Below are 17,053 nucleotides of genomic sequence, written 5' to 3' on the forward strand. Positions count from 1 at the left end.
TCCCTTTCCGTTTCATTCTACTCAAAACCCATCAACACTCTTGCCTCCATCAGGAGGTGCAGCCCTGAGGAGCTGACACTGTCTCTGGACTAAGCCTAAAATATCTCTCAGTTTCAGCTGTATATCTTGCACCTTGTCATATTTGCAAAGCTGACAACCAACAATTACTCTCCTCCTACTCTTTCAGAGATATGTGAATGGGACCAAGAATAACTACCAGCCACTGTGGGGCTGTAGGTTTCCAGTCTATGAAACCACACAAAAATTATCATTATTATTATTCTATATAAAAAAAGACCTCTTTCCCCTTACAAGGGAGGCAGCCAGCCAAAGCATGTGTCTGGTGCTGCCTCCGGCATGGGATACAGATGGAAGAAAAGGCCATGTGGCATCAAGCCCTGGTGCAGCGTCTCACCTGCTCAAACTCATGTGGCCTAACAGTCAGTCTTTAGGTTGGAGCATCAGTGCCAAAGATGCCTGAAGCCTCAGTGCAGAATATCTCGATTGAATTCAATCCAGTCACGAAGGCTGCAGTGAGGAGACTTATTGAAAAGAATATGAGAAGCAGTCTGGGAGAGGTATAGATAGAGGAACCAGAGAAAGGAGAAGAGGAGAAAGATGTTTAGCACTAATGGCAACAGGCTGCGGCCTACCCTATAAAGGCGAGGGCCAAGGGCCGGCGGTGTCACTCTCTTCTGGAGACCCCCTGCACTTCCACAGTAAGCGTACTCCTACTGTTATTTAGATAGAAGCGCCTCCCCGAATACAAGCGCCATGTGGTCTCACAATGAAATAGAGAAATACAAATCCGTGTTTTGTGTGACTTCTTGGCAGCTCCCCCATGCATACCATACATGCACCCAACCTTTGCCCATTTTTCTGTATGGGGACTAGTTTTACACTGGTGTTAAACATTTTGTGTGGCATTGTTTGCATTTGTAGTGTTTGCAAGGATTGTTAAGCCTTTGTCTTATTAAAACCTTCATTCCAATTCCATTTTTAGGATTTCTCATTTGTTCACTTTTGCTCTCCCCTCATTCACTTCTGCTCACGCTTCCCTCTCTCACTTGCTTTCATTCTCTCTTGCTTGCTTTTGCACTCTCCCTTTCACATTTTCACTCTCACTTGCTTTCACTCACTTTCACTCTCCCTCTTGCTCACTTTTGCTCTCTTGCTCGCTTTCACTTTCTCTTGCTCACTTTTGTTCTCTTTTGTTTCCTTTCGCTCTCTTTTATGCTTGCTTTCGCATTCTCTCACACTTGCTTTTGCTCTCTCACACTCACTTGTGCTTTCATTCTCTTTAGCTATGCGTGTGTGTGCACATTTCAATTTGAAAGTGAGGGTGAGTGTATGTGTGTGATTGCATCCAGGACACCATCCAGCATTAAAATCATATGAACACAAGGAAGAAGTAGTTAAATAGAGTGATAGATTAGAGCTACAAAATCCCCAGGTCCAGATGAAATTTTTCCTAGCGTTTAACCTCTTCAATACAAGTAAAATTCTCAGGCACAGCATTGGATGCTGGGCGTACAAAATTATGTATCATAATACTGTACTGCTGATTACTCATTCCCTTTCACTTTGAGTAATGATAATCATAGAAAACGTGATCAAACCAGTTCACAGAATTTGGGGGTCACTCAGCTACAACTACAAAATAAATATGATCAGAATGCAGATGTTATCCACTCATGTCTCATGGCACCTACATAGCTGTCATCATATGGAAGAGGTTAAAGAGTGTAAATTTGAAATCTGTGACTAGTTTATGGAAGTATTTAATAAGTCAGTACACATTGGATTCATGCCTATTGCTTGGGAGCAGGCAAATATTCCTGTTTTCAAAAAGGGTGATAAATCTTCTCTGCATAAACACTGGCAAATCAGTTTGATATTGGTTATAGGTAAAATATTAGAATCAAGATACATAATTTGATTCACGACTTACAGCATGGGTTCACCAAGGGTTGGTCATGTGCAACAAATCATCTTTTTACACTGTCTACAAGGTATCAGGCAACAATGGTAGTTACTATGTTATTTACTTTAACTTTAGCAAAGTGTGTGACAAGGTGCTCCACCAGAGAATACTAAATAAAGTCAAAGCCCATGGCATAGGAAGAAAAGTGTTTGAATGGATTAGAGTATGGATCAGTGACAGAAAATAGGTCACCATTAACAGTGTAAATCCATATGGTGGAGTGTTACTAGTGGAGTTCCCCAGGGCTCTGTTTTGGGTCCATTATTCATTATTTAAACAACTTGGACAATGGGATTATTAATGATGTTAGGAAGTTTGTGGATGACATTAAAATAGGATGCCTAATTAGGTCAAGGGAAAATGCAGTACATGAATTTCCATATCTCAGAGTGTAGTGTTAAATGTAGGTTTATATAACCCAGAAAACAGGTATAGCTTGGATAACACCTTTTTAGAGAAAACAAGGTGAGATGGGAGTGGTAGTGAGTCCTGACCTTAATTCCAGGAAATAATGCATTAGTGCCAGGAATAGAGCCAACAGAGCATGAGGTTTCATTGCTAGGACAGTTACAAATAAAAGTGCAGAGGTAGTTATCAAACTATCTGCCATTAGTTAGATCAATCCTTGACAATGTGGTACAGTTCTGGTCTCCATCCTATAGAATGGATATTAATTCAGTAGAATCAGTAGAGGACAATGACCAAAATTATACACAGGCTCAGAAATTCATCTCATGAGGATAGGCTAAGGCACTTTAATTTACATTCTGGAAAGATGTAGAGTGCAGGGTGATATCATAGGTGTTTAAGTGGATCATGGACTATAATGAGGGTGATGCAGATAAGGTAATTTCATTATGACAACAGGCCAGGATTTGCAGTAAGAAATTTAAATTGGACAAATTTAGATTTAAGGAAATGGGCAAGAACTGGTTTACCAGTAGAGTAGTTAACGAATAGAATAGACTTAGTAATGATGTAGGAAGTGCTAAAATGTTCTGTTGATTTAAGAGGTTAGATAACTTTATGGAGATGTTAGGTGGTAATGGACATGAACCTAGTGTAGGCCTTATGGTTTCATCCATTCTCCTTCATCCTTATGTAAAACCTTCCCACACAGAGAACACAGAACACCTCATACTACAATACTCCATACTAATAATCCCTAGACAACATCTCCCCCCCAAGTGACTTGTGTGCCCACCCAGAGGCAGTTGCCATTCATCTGGGAACTATGAATCTTCTGCAAGAGACACCAGAGTCAATGGGCTGAATGACGCCTGTGTCTTTGTTTTTTGGGCCTAACTGAATATCTTTGCTGTCAGGTCCTCGACATATTATGAAGTATCAAATGCAAAGCATAGAATTTGTGTTCCTGCACATCACTAGAGGAGTTATGGTCAATGGTTGAGATAATAGTTTTTGTTAGAAGGAAGATAAGTTTATCAGTGGTTAACAATTCTGTCTGTTTCAGTTGCTGCTTCACACTGCAACAGTTGGAAGGACTCAACCCTGGGTCACCATGAGGTGCCAGGACTGCAGCGTTCCCCTTCAACCTGCTTTCGAATCCATATTCAAAATGTTTCCTCCTTATTCCCAAGGAGACAAGATAGTGTGGGCACAAAACCTCTAAATTGGATTCATTGCACATGGGGAATACCTCACCCCTCCCAACAAAGTTGTGTCAGTCAAGACAGAAATTGAACCCATTTTTCCCCATTCCTATATCAACACCTCTGGGATGAAGGGTTGCTTTTTCACCTGTTGCACTGGGTCAAAAAAAATGCAGTGGGCCACACCTCTTCCTTGGCAGATACGTCTTTTTTCTTACAGTTTGCTTAGTTATTTCTTTACTCGTCACGATCATTTTCTTTGTGCTTCTCACTGCAACTATCTTTCCCTCCCTATCCTCCTCCACATTTAGTAACTTCCTAAAATACTCTGCCCACAATGGAAATAAGCTTACATGTTTTTTTGTGTTATCCTCGGCATTTGTAATTATTATTCCAAACTGTGTTCTTTTCATTATCTGCACTTCATGTATATTGATTAAATGCCAAATACAATTCTTTTCACTGCCTTCTCTTCCATTATCATCTCTACATCAGCACCTTTTACCTTTTCTTCTCTACTTGATTCAGCTCCTCTCTTAATTTCCTTCCAAAACATTTTTACTTTCAAAATTGTCATACTCTTACCCCATTTCACATCTCTCCTCTTTGCCTCCTTTATATTTTACTTTACTCTCTTTACTTTGTACCTCTCATATGATTTCCTTGTCCTAATTCGTAACCAATCTATAAAATGATGAGTGATGAATGAGGAAAATGGAGGAGAAATAAGGATGAAGTGAAGGCAGCTGTTAAGATGATGAGAGCAGCCAAGGCACCTGGGTTGGATGGATGTCATGCAGAATGTCTGAACATAGGAGGTACAGTGATGGTGGACTGGTTGGCGAGGTCATTTAATGTTTGGGGTGGTGCGAGAGGTAAATGCAAAGGTAGTGGGTCAGGGATTGGAGATTGTTAAAGAAAATGGAGAAAAGCAGGAGATAGCTAGTTGTTGTTTGCTGATGACACTGCTTGTGGCAGGATCAGAGGAGGGATTGAGGAAGTTAGTGAAGGATTTGGGAAGGTGTGCGAAAGAAGTTGAAGATAAATGTGGGTAAAAGTAAGGTGATGAGATGTACAAGGGTAGAGAGTAGCAGCAAACTGGAAGCAAGTATTAAGGGAGAGAGTAGCAGCAAACTGGAAGCAAGTATTAAGGGAGAGAGACTGGAGGAAGTGGATAGTCTTAAATAATTGGGTGCAAATGTGGCAGGAAAGGGAGGAGTGGGGTTGGAAGTAGAATGCAGATTGAGTGAAGCGAGTAAATGCCTAGGGGGATTAAAAAAGTGTAACGAGAAATAGATATTTGGGAATGGATGCTAAGAAGAGATCGTATGGAGGAGTGATTGTGCAGACAGCACTGCATAGGGCAGAAACATGGAACATAAGGAAGAGATGAGTTTGAATGTGTTTGAGACAGGGTTCCTGAGAAGTATGATTGGGGTTACTAGGCTAGAGAGTGAGAAATGCGGAGGCGAGATAAGGAGGAGAGCACGGATGGAAAGGGAGTTTAGAGATAGGGTTGCTGAAAGAGTATTGGGATGGTTTGGACACATGGAAAGAATGAGTGAAGAAATACTAGAAAAAGGTGTGTGGAAGGCAGAGGTGGAACCTAGGATGAGATGGATGAATAGGGTAAAATGGGTATTGTGAAAAGGGAATGTTTGTTGAGGAAACATGGAAGAGGACAGAAGATAGGGGTGAATGGAAAATGGTTGTGTATGGATGATGCTGTGATGCATGAGGGGCAGTGGTTGGGGAATGAAGGGGAGAGGGAGTATGAGAAACAAATTGATGGAGCCCGAAGGAATTTCTCCCCATCTTTTCTGCATGAGGGGATGGAGAGGGGGGGTTTGCTGATTTAACCCCTTCCATACGGTGCCGCACACGTAGGCGTCATGGACTTAGATCTCGCTGGCAGCAGCCAATGCCAGCTGTACGACGTGTCGTAATAATACTCGCATCATAAAAAATAGGCAGGAGGCCGTCCTCGGCTGTGACCCTTTGACACGTGATGTGACCTAGCCACCGTCAGCGGCCTCTATCTGGTGTTGCTACTTCGTAGTTGGCAACCCTCACCCCTTAAACCAAAAACGGGTACAGGACATGGCCTGTAAAAGCGTCCCTTAAAAAGGCAGAAGGGCCAAACTAAAAATGACTTCTGTCAAACCTGTGCTTGTGCACGGGACAGAGACTCGTCCAGGAGTTCTGCAATGACTTTCCACACACAAAAACACACACATTATCATTATATAAAACAAAACTCCTAACCATACACAAAAATTAAAATGAACCCTAGGCTACTAAGATACAGACACAAAGAATCCAGTGTTAATCACTACACACAGAGTTCACTATGCACTCTACGAAAACCTCCTATGCACAAACAGACTGCATCGTCTGGTGCATTTTCACGCCTCTCCCACGTCTCCATTTCAACACTGACAAATGAGGATTGCCGTCCGCTTGCACACGGAACGGTTCCTCGTAAAGTTCACCTTGGGTGGGCCTGTTGGGAGGTCCCACAATGTCATTCCGTATGGTGGAGAATACTCCCGGATTCTCTTGATTGTCGAGAGATCCGCGACCTTCCGACTTCGTCGAGAGAGGGCTTTGCCTCGCCTCTCGAAGGTCTCGCGGACGCCTGGATGGCCCGCAGAGCGTCCGTCTATGGCCACTTTCAAGATGGCTCTCCGGCGAGGTGTGTGGACCACGGTCTGCTCACCGTAAAACCCAGGAGACTTGCCCTTGGGCAAAACAGACGGTACTCTCCGTCTGTGTAGCCTTTCACCACGTAGATGAGGGGCGGGCGTTTGTGTCGCGTCCCGCTCCTCTTCCTCCTCTGGTTCCTCCGAAGGGGTGGCCAACTCCTCCTTATCGTGGGCTGCAATGGTCAACTCGTCCTCCGTCTGGGCTGCAGTCGGCTCCGGTTCCTCTGCAACGGACTCCGGTTTTCCTGAAAAGGACTTCTCTGGGGGAGGACTAACAATAGAAAAATTATCGCATTCAGCGAAAAGAGAAGTGAGGTTAATTACCTCGTCAGGCTGGGAAAATAAAAGGGAAAAGTCGCGAATGACCTCGTCGAGGTCGCCACCCGCGTTCCCTATAGCAGGGTTAAGTGACTCAGGGGGTGGGGGTGAAATGGTCATCGGACGGGTGACAGGAGACAAAGGTAAAAACAGAGGGATGGCTTCTACTGGGGAACCTTCAGGCATCACCTGCAAACTCGGAGGGGGGTTCTGCCCCATTTCCCTACCGCTTAAATTTTCCCCTAACTCCACACCAAAACACTGAGTTTGAAACTCAGGCAAAACACTTTCTTCAGCCTTCCCCTTAAAACTGCCTCTGTCCACTTTCACCTCAACCAGGGGGCCACTGTCCCGATCCCCAGTTGATGACGTCACATCACTCTCCACACTCTCCTCTCCTTCTACACAAACAACACGACTGGGGATTTGTGGTGCCCCTGGATCGCGCAAAACTGTGACGGGTTCTGAATCCTCGTCAATAGTAACACTATCAGGCAAAAGGATCTGGTGTCCTACGTCTGGTACAGGCTCAGACTTCTCTGCCTGCATCTCCCGCTCCCACTCTGATAGTTTCTTTAACCCACAATCTTCTGTATTGTGACCCCTTAACTCACAAAACAAAGTGGAAATCTAGAGGACCTACGCCCTACAATTTCTCCTAACTGCCTCTGCTTTTCAATGATTTCACCTACGATCCGGAACATCTTGCTAGTTCTTACTGGCTTTTCCATTTCGGTACCGTTTCGAGAAATCACTGAATCAAAATGCTATTAAAAAAAATCTGGTTAAACAAAAGAAAATCTCACGTGAATCCTGGCAAGGTCGCCACTGTCATAGATTGGCAGGAGGGAATAGGAGAATATTTAGATATTTGATAATTAAATGGAAATTGGTTTCTAGTAATCCGGTCGTATCCAGGTTCTTTTAAAGAGGGATAAGTTTTCTAAATTTATTTATTACAACAAGAAGTAAATAAAATAAACAAAAACAAGAACAAACAAACCCCCAATATTATACAACATCTGACTATGACTATCACTTGTATGAAATATCAATGAACATAAGATTAATAAAGATAATTCTAAAGGTGAAAAGATTTTACAAATTCAAATTTAGATTAAAATTCACGTGAGATATAACCCGAAAGAATTGATTGAATACAAAACTGTTCAAGACGAAGGTAGGAAAAATAATAGCACTTTAACGAAGCTCAGAAAAGGAAACTAAAATAGACACATACGGGTAAGAAAAGGATAAGCCAGAAAGACCCTCCTACATTCTAATTTCCCTAAAAGTGACCGAAGAAAAAGGCAAAAACCCCGTAATAAAAGTGACACGTAAGTTAAAAATTAAAATAAAAAGGGTGGAGAGAAAAAACAGGGATGAACAAAAGTCTAATTGACACGTTCAACTCCAAAAACCTATCCCAAAAGGTATTCCAACCACGGGAAATAGGAAACAAATACTAGTAGGTCGCCCACGAGAAACCTAATCTAACTTAACCCAAAAAAAAAGGAAATTTCCACAGGGTTAATAAAAAGAAGACACTGGCAAAAGCCTATCGACACGCCAGGTCCAACTACTAAATTTCTCAAAAGGGGATCCTACTTCTCACCCACTAAAAATAAAATAACTTACGGTATTACCTAGGTGCCTTGCACACCTTTAGGTATCGGGGAAAAGTCTCCCTCAAGGAGACGAGAGCGGCCGAATCTCGACCAAGTCCGAGGCGAAAGAAAAAAAGCCACGAGAAAGTTAGTTAAGTTAATAAAGGTTTATTGTATAAATATGTACAGCTATACATACATTGATATACAATGCGGGCAACAGCCCGCCAGTGGGGGAGTTGTTGTGCCCTAGTGGGTGGAAGGTGAGGGCTTAGGGAGGTCAGCGAGGGGGGGGGGCGCCGCCCTGAGCACCCCAAGCATTACGTCCATGGGCGTGTGGCGGACAAGGAGGGCAGCTCTCGTTGCCCGACTGCTGAGGAGGCTGCCTTCTGCAGGGTGGGCGGGGGTCTGCGGCGCTGGTCGGAGGGCCTCCGTGGCCGGGCAGGACAGTAGGTAGTGCAGCAGCGGGTGGCGGCTGTGCCTACCGCAGTGATCGCACTGTTGCCCTTGGAAGCCGTCATACAGCTCCTCCCTGGTGCAGTAGCCCAGCCTAACTCTCTGCAACAGTACGCCGTCCGCCCTGGGCTGTTGATGGAAGGCGCTCAACGTCTGATAGTCGGTGGTGGCGGCGTACCAAGCAGCTAGTCTTTTTGCTCCTTCTAACTGCCGGTGAGTCTGGTGGGCGCGGTGGGCTGCGGCACGCCTGGCTCGTGCCTTCACGTACGACAGACTAGGTGGCACGTGCCTGGTCACGTGGGGAGCGCCAGCGGCTCTTTTTGCAGCAACGTCGGCGAACTCATTGCCTCGCACGCCCACGTGGCTGGGCATCCAGTGCAGCCTTACCCGACGTCCCTGTGCGGCGAGGCTCTGCAGGCTGCCCAGGATGGCGGTGACGAGTCCCACGTTGTCGCTGGGGCACGGCTGCTGGAGGACCTGCCACGCCGTCCTGGAGTCTGTAAGTAGGACCACAGTAGCCTCCTGGCGGTTCTGGGCGTGCTCCAGGGCCAGGTGGATGGCCACAAGCTCTGTCTGTAGGGTGGAGCAGTAATCCGGCGTCCTCTCGAGCAGTTCGGTCCCAACGGTGATGGCAGCGGCGCCCGTCCTACTACTCTCGGGGTCGACTGAGCCGTCGGTGTAGTATATGGCACCGCCCGGCTCAGACACCTGCGCCACCGCCATGAGGGTGTGATGCCGCAGCTCCTCGGTGGTGCAGAGCGCCTTGCTGGCCGGTAGCCGGGTGGTGGAGAACTCTGCTGTGGGGGGCTCCCACGGGGGTGGGGCTCGGTAGGTGGGGGCCGGGAGGTCGGCGTGTTGCCAGCGCCAGCTGTTAATGTGGGCGAGGCTGCGGGTGGCCAGGGTGGACTGGAGTAGCCACGGGTTGCGGTGGAGGACATCGTTCCCTTACGTCATTGCAAGCCGTAGTCTTCTCTGTGCTACTCCTTCGGAGTCGCGCTGCAGGACCCTGGCCACGCGGCAGGCCACGATCTGTTGTACTCTGGTAGTGAGTGGCACCAGGCGGGTCTCGTTCTGCATGACGCACGCACTGGTCCATCTCGGAGCTCCCAGCATCGTCCTCATGGCGGTGTTTTGCAGCACCTCGAGCCGCTCCTGTTGGCTACGGGAGAGCGATATGAGGACTGGGGCGCTGTAGTCCACCAGGGAGCGCACTGCAAATATGAAGTACAGTCGGAGGACGGAAAAAGTGGTCCCCGCTGTGGGTCGTGTCATGGCTCGCATTACGTTCAGCCTAGCCTGGGCCCTTTCCCTCAGGTAGGTGGCGTGGGCTGTAAAGGACAGCCACTTGTCCACCCATACACCGAGGTACTGGTATGAGTTGGCCCAAGCCAGTCCGACGCCCTGGACGCAGAGCTGACCTGCCGGGTCGGCAGCCCTCACCATCATGGCGCGGGACTTCTCTGCAGAGATTTTGAGTCCCAGCTCCTCGCATTTCCCGCTGATAATGTCGAGCGCCTGCTGCGCCTTCCTGAGCTTGTTGCCCCTCCCGGTGACCACGAGGGCGAGGTCATCGGCGTAGCTGAGGAGGATGGTGCCATTGTGGAAGGGCAGGGCCACCAGCTGCTCCATCAGCAGGTTGAAGAGGAAGGGGCTGAGGATACCACCCTGGGGCGTCCCGTTCTCCAACCTCTGGAAGCTGGACTTTAGGCCCTGGAATTTTACCCTGGCGCGGCGATGCTGGAGATAGTCGCGGAGCCAGGCTAGCATCCTTCCCATCACGCCCTTCCTTACGAGGGCGGCGAGGATGGCGTGAGGGCTGGCCAGCTCGAATGCCTCTTCCAAGTCGAGGAAGACAACGATGGCGGGGCGATGGTTAACTTGATTCAGCAGTGTCAGGATGATGTCCGCCGTGCTCCTGCCGCGAGTGTAGCCGAAAATGTGAGGGTGTAGTGGCCCCACACGCCACTGAAGGCGAGCAAGCACCATTCTCTCAGCCGTTTTGGCCGTGCAGCTGAGGAGGGAGATAGGCCTTAGCTTCGTGGGCTCCCTTGGTTTGGGGATTGGTTGGATGTCAGCCTCCTTCCACGAAGGAGGCAGGCATCCCGCCATCCACGACTCGTTGACTGTGGCTAGCAGGGCGGCGTCCCCAGCTGGTCCGGCGTGAGCCATCATGGAGTACGTCACGCCGTCGGCCCCTGCTGCTGTGTCACGGCCCCGTCTCTTGGCCTGCTCCAGCTCCTGAGGAGTGAAGGGACGGTCTGTTACATCAGCTTCTTTAGTCGCCTCCTCGATGGCCATGTCGCGGAGCGGCCGAAGCTGCTGCTGGAGACGGCGCGTGCTACCCGGAAGCTGGTCACTGGAGCCGCGGGTGGTGAATTCGGCTACGAGCCTCTCAGCCTCCTGGCGTGGGTACGGGTGGCTTAGAGACTTGTGGTGGCTGAAGGAGGAGCACCACTCCAACCACTTGGCCTCCCTGGCCTTCAGGGACACCTCCCGTGCGCGGCCACCACGTCCTGAAGTAGCCTCAAGTTGGTTGGGTTGGGGCGTCTCTTGTAGAGCTTCCTGTGAATGTTCACTCTGTGGTTATGCTCCCGCACCTCCTCGTTGTAGAACCACCAATTTGGCCGGTGACGACGGCTCGGGGCTTTCCTGGGGATGGCTGCGTTAGCAGCCCTCTCAATAGCAGCAGTCAGGTCCCTCTCCCGCTGGTGAAGGTCCACGGGTGGCTGGTAGGCGGCCCACCATTCGTCGAGGGAGGCCTGGAAGCTGGCCCAGTCTGCTCTCCCGATGTTCCAACGTGGAGGGGGGAGGGAGGGCGCTGGGGGTGCCACTGGGAGGGTGGTGAGAGTGGCAAAGTGGTCGCTGGTGAGGGTAGGATGTACTTGCCATGTAGCACCGGCGGCCAGGTCGCTCGAGGCGAGTGTGAGGTCAAGCCTCCCCCCCCCCCCGGGTGTGGGTAGCCTCCCCTGTGTTGAGGAGGCGGATATGGGGAATGTCCTCGAGTAACACGGCCAGGTGGCGGCCCGTTTCGTTGGTTCGAGATGGTGACTACAGCATGGGGTGGTGGGCCTTCAGGTCGCCCGCCACGAGGAGGCTGGTGTGGGCGGCGAGGGAGAACAGCTCGCCTGCTTCCAGATGGTATCGTTGGCTCCTGTATATGTTGTACACCAGAAGCGGGATGCCCCCGACCTGCAGCTCTAGTGCCAGGACCTCCACGCCCTCCCCGCAGTGGACTGGGGCGGATACTCTGCGGTGAGGGATGGTGCTCCTCACCAGCGCCGCACAGCCGCGGGTGTTCTCTGTGGCAGGGAGCGAGTGAAGGGAATAACCCGCCACCCTCCACTCAAAGTCGGCACGCGTCAAGGTCTCCTGGAGCAGCACCACGTCAAGGTTTTCCGTGAAGATAGCCTGAAGTACTTGGTGCTTCTTAGGTCGGAGACCTTGCACGTTCCACTGCAGGACTCGGAGCCTGGGAGGGCCAGCAAGCTGGTTCTCATCGGCGTCTGCCTCAGCTCGTCGACTCTCCATTCTGGTGGTTGGGGTCGGCTGGGTAGAGGGAGCGGAGATGCGTGTCCTTCAGGTCGGGAGGTGGCTGGAAACCACATTCTGTGAAGACTGAGACAGTCTCCTGCAGGAGCTCGCTCAGGGTCCCCTGTTTCTCGCTGTCATGGTTGGGGTTGGTGAGCAGCTTCACCAGAAATTGCATCATCCTTGTCATGATGCAGCTGACGACCGTGCGTATTTCCTCGCTCATGGTGCGTGGCAGGTCGTGGGAAGGGTCGGTTGGGCCCATGGAGGGTCTCCTCGCCGACGTCGCGGGAGTGCTGGGGGGAGGGTCCCGTGCACCACCTCCTGGTTGGCGAGGTCTGGTTGCGCTGCGCCGGGCCGAGGGGGCGCTGCCGCCAGTCTCCAAGGCTGCGGCCCGCGGCCGCTGCTCCTGACTCTGCGTCCTGGGTTGGCGATAGGGGGTGTGATCCCTGGGGGCCGGTCGGCTAATCCCTTCCTCCGGCTCTGATGCGGCCTGGGCTGGGGGGGTGGGGGTGGGGACCGCGAGGGCCCGCCGCCGACCCCACGCTGACCTGGTTGGTGGTGATGCAGGCTGGAAGGCTTGCCGACGCTGCTGCTGCGGTTTAGGCTGGCTTCGTGGTGGGTGCTGGTGCTTGGTGTCCTGGTGCCGTGATGCTCCAGCGACGAAGTTCTTCTGTTGCTGCGACTGGCTACGTGATGTCCTCGAGCGGCGTCGTTGCTGCCGTTGCGGAGGCCCCTGGGGCTGCCGCTGTTGCCGCTGCCGCTGTTGCTGCCGTTGTGGTGGTCCCTGGGGCTGCCGCTGTTGCTGCTGGGGTTTCTGGGGAAGCCTGGGGAGCCTGCGGACCCTCTCGGGGCACCGAGGGTTCCAGGCGTGATGCTTATTTCCGCAATTGGGGCATTTTGCGGAGGTGGTCTGATTGGATTTGTGCTTTGCGATGCAATCCTCCGTCGGGTGTGGCAAGCTGCACACGCCACATCTGACGGCGTGTTCACACCGTGCCTGGAGATGGTTGTATCTCTGGCATTTATAGCATCTCACCGGTTCCCCCCGATGAGGGCGCAGAGAGTACCTCCCCCAACAGCCGAGGTCCAGTTTGGGGGGCGGCTGTCCCTCCAACATCACCAGCACTTGCCTTGTGGGGAGCTTATCCGTGCGGGAGCGCAGTCGCTCGGCTGAGATCACCTTTGGGTGAGCCTCTACCGCTTTCAGGGGCAGGTCCAATGGGTAGCGTTCCAGCACTACCTTGTGCCGTCTCAAATTGGGGTCGAGGAGAATCACAGTGTTCCCCTCCTCCGCGAGGCGACGGAGGAGTACTGCGGAGGCTTCGTCCCTGGCCTTGAGGATGTGTTCACCCTGAAGGTTGAGTCTCACCTCCATTTTCAGGCTGGGGTTCTCCCTCTCGAGAGCGGTGATGGCCTGGTAGGCGCTGTCGTGGTCCCCTAGGTGGCCCAGTTTGAACTTGGGCCTCGGAGGAAGCTGGTGGCGGGCTCTACGATTTCTGACGACGGTGGTCCATCCCTCGCCTTCGTCGTCGCCTGGTTGCCCCTCGTCACTCCTGAGTAGCTGCTCAAGTAGGGCGGCGTCGTCCGCGTTGCTCTGGGTGTCTTCCGGTGAGGAAGGCGCGTCGTTGTGGCTGACAAACATTAGTAAGGAAGTGTCGCTGCTGCTGTCGTCCTCTTGCAGGGAGGGCGCGTAGCTGATACTGGGCCTGGCTCGGGCCGCCTTCTTGAGCGTGGAGAGCTCTTCCGATGCCTCTGTGGGAAAGCTTTCCCTGACTTTCTTCCCAACAGTTGTAGTCGCTAACTCCATCACTCTAGCCATGAGGATGTGCGACGATGGATGAAGACCACGAACTGTGCATGTATGAAGAAATCACTTCGTAGGTTGGACGATGAGTTGGTGGTGTGGTCGCTGCACGTAGCTCGGAGTGATGCCACGAGAAACAAAAGGGTCCTGCTTTTAAAGGAGCCCATGACCTAAGGTGGTCAGAATGCCAAAAGTACAGAACAGGAAGATTGTCCATATTCTATTCAAAAACGGTAAGAAAAATCCCATATACAAGAACCTTTTACGGAACCCAAACCAAAACACAAACAAAATGCAAATACAAACATACAAAATAAATCTTAATTCTAACATAATAAAAAGTATACAATTTACAATTGTTATGGCAACACAACGACATATGTGACCCAGTCCGACCGGGCAGTTGAATGTTGACATACGCGGTCAAATTAAGATTACAAACAATTATTTGAAAATATCAAGACAACGACGCAGCGTATGTCTTGTCAAAAAGGATATTAATTACAGAAGTACAAAAAAGGAATGCACCAATGACCCGCTACAAGTGATTTGGGTTACACCCAGAAAGAAGGAACATTTCAAATTAAAAATAAAAGAAAATATTCAACTTGGCAATAAGTGCTGCGACGACGCAGACGGCTATGCTATGGCCCGTCTTGACCCAAAGGAAAGGGATTAGCCAAGACCTGACCTTGTTCTGACCCTACCTGGGTCAACTTGGACCAGGTGTGTGAGGGGGGGGGTGACGTGACGTGCATGTCGACTGTGTGCGACTATCCACCTCATGAAAGAAATCACGTGACGCTTGAATACGTGACACCTTCCCACCGAGAAAAAAAATTGTGTTCTTGCACAATTTTTACTCAATTTCTTGCGGAAGTCAAGCACAACAACTGGCTACCGTCTGACAAGCAAAGATGGGCGAACGACACTCACTCGCACATGACGAATGAGACCCACCTTGCAAAAAGACAACAACAAAAAAATAAAGACTCCTTCTCCAAACAAAGAGGCGCTTAGTAAGGATGCCCGAATACGAAAACTCCACCGAGATAGTGTCACCATCACCCAAGTCGTAGGCTACCGAGATGGCCGGCCCCACAGTCTGTCTTCGAACCCCTGGGAGGAAAACTTACCCTTAGCAACGAGCGGTTTTCTGCTCCGCCCGACGCTCAAAGGTGCCCCCACTTCCGACTCCAGCGGCGGTTTCCTCAGATCAGACACCTAGAGAGAGAAAAATAGGCAGGAGGCCGTCCTCGGCTGTGACCCTTTGACACGTGATGTGACCTAGCCACCGTCAGCGGCCTCTATCTGGTGTTGCTACTTCGTAGTTGGCAACCCTCACCCCTTAAACCAAAAACGGGTACAGGACATGGCCTGTAAAAGCGTCCCTTAAAAAGGCAGAAGGGCCAAACTAAAAATGACTTCTGTCAAACCTGTGCTTGTGCACGGGACAGAGACTCGTCCAGGAGTTCTGCAATGACTTTCCACACACAAAAACACACACATTATCATTATATAAAACAAAACTCCTAACCATACACAAAAATTAAAATGAACCCTAGGCTACTAAGATACAGACACAAAGAATCCAGTGTTGATCACTACACACAGAGTTCACTATGCACTCTACGAAAACCTCCTATGCACAAACAGACTGCATCGTCTGGTGCATTTTCACGCCTCTCCCACGTCTCCATTTCAACACTGACAAATGAGGATTGCCGTCCGCTTGCACACGGAACGGTTCCTCGTAAAGTTCACCTTGGGTGGGCCTGTTGGGAGGTCCCACAATGTCATTCCGTATGGTGGAGAATATTCCCGGATTCTCTTGATTGTCGAGAGATCCGGCGGTTTGGTCCGCGACCTTCCGACTTCTCCGAGAGAGGGCTTTGCCTCGCCTCTTGAAGGTCTCGCGGACGCCTGGATGGCCCGCAGAGCGTCCGTAGATGGCCACGTCCTGGATGGCCCTCCGGCGAGGTGTGTGGACCACGGTCTGCTCACCGTTAAACCCAGGAGACTTGCCCTTGGGCAAAACAGACGGTACTCTCCGTCTGTGCAGCCTTTCACCACGTAGATGAGGGGCGGGCGTTTGTGTCGCGTCCCGCTCCTCCTCCTCCTCTGGTTCCTCCGAAGGGGTGGCCAACTCCTCCTTATCGTGGGCTGCAATGGTCAACTCGTCCTCCGTCTGGGCTGCAGTCGGCTCCGGTTCCTCTGCAACGGACTCCGGTTTTCCTGAAAAGGACTTCTCTGGGGGAGGACTAACAAAAGGAAAATTATCGCATTCAGCGAAAAGAGAAGTGAGGTTAATTACCTCGTCAGGCTGGGAAAATAAAAGGGAAAAGTCGCGAATGACCTCGTCGAGGTCGCCACCCGCGTTCCCTATAGCGGGGTTAAGTGACTCAGGGGGTGGGGGTGAAATGGTCATCGGACGGGTGACAGGAGACAAAGGTAAAAACAGAGGGATGGCTTCTACTGGGGAACCTTCAGGCATCACCTGCAAACTCGGAGGGGGGTTCTGCCCCATTTCCCTACCGCTTAAATTTTCCCCTAACTCCACACCAAAGCACTGAGTTTGAAACTCAGGCAAAACACTTTCTTCAGCCTTCCCCTTAAAACTGCCTCTGTCCACTTTCACCTCAACCAGGGGGGCACTGTCCCGATCCCCAGTTGATGACGTCACATCACTCTCCACACTCTCCTCTCCTACCAAAACAGCACGACTGGGGGTTTGTGGTGCCCCTGGACCGCGCAAAACTTTGACGGGTTCTGAATCCTCGTCAATAGTAACACTATCAGACAAAAGGATCTGGTGTCCTACGTCTGGTACTGGCTCAGACTTCTCTGCCTGCATCTCCCGCTCCCACTCTGATAATTTCTTTAACCCACAATCTTCTGTATTGTGACCCCTTAACTCACAAAACAAACAAAGTGGAAATCTAGAGGGATACCTACGCCCTACAATTTCTCCTAACTGTTTCTGTTTTTCAATGATTTCACCTACGATCCGGAACATCTTGCTAGTTCTTACTGGC

General features: G+C 50.4%; 2 protein-coding genes across 2 annotated transcripts; both read right to left on the reverse strand.

Annotated features, from left to right (window-relative positions):
* Nucleotides 1–7,225: 7,225 nt before the first annotated feature.
* LOC143025848 (uncharacterized) lies at nt 7,226–12,180 on the reverse strand. The gene is made up of 5 exons (XM_076185861.1): nt 12,101–12,180; nt 11,736–11,982; nt 11,281–11,649; nt 9,980–11,245; nt 7,226–7,387 (listed from the first exon to the last, which is right to left on the reverse strand). Exons 1-5 carry the CDS (start codon nt 12,178–12,180, stop codon nt 7,226–7,228), a joined length of 2,124 nt encoding a protein of 707 aa, XP_076041976.1.
* Nucleotides 12,181–12,191: 11 nt separating this feature from the next.
* On the reverse strand, nt 12,192–14,033 carry LOC143025849 (uncharacterized). Its single transcript, XM_076185862.1, has one exon. The coding sequence runs from the start codon at nt 14,031–14,033 to the stop codon at nt 12,192–12,194; it is 1,842 nt and encodes a 613-aa protein (XP_076041977.1).
* Between the last annotated feature and the right edge of the window lie 3,020 nt (nt 14,034–17,053).

This window comes from Oratosquilla oratoria, chromosome 5 (genome assembly GCF_046742065.1).
Source record: "Oratosquilla oratoria isolate Oo_2021 chromosome 5, ASM4674206v1, whole genome shotgun sequence".
In the NCBI taxonomy this organism is placed as follows: Eukaryota; Metazoa; Arthropoda; class Malacostraca; order Stomatopoda; family Squillidae; genus Oratosquilla; species Oratosquilla oratoria.

Bases quoted from the DNA above. Each gene is read 5' to 3' on its own strand.
- LOC143025848 (XM_076185861.1), bottom strand. From the start codon at position 12,180: ATGAGAACCAGCTTGCTGGCCCTCCCAGGCTCCGAGTCCTGCAGTGGA. The intron at 11,650-11,735 runs GTAGTCACCATC...TCCTCAACACAG, and splicing joins AAGGCCCACCACCCCATGCT to GGGAGGCTACCCACACCCGG. The intron at 7,388-9,979 runs GCTAGGCTGAAC...TTTTTTTAATAG, and splicing joins ACCTGAGGGAAAGGGCCCAG to CATTTTGATTCAGTGATTTC.
- LOC143025849 (XM_076185862.1), bottom strand. From the start codon at position 14,033: ATGGCTAGAGTGATGGAGTTAGCGACTACAACTGTTGGGAAGAAAGTC.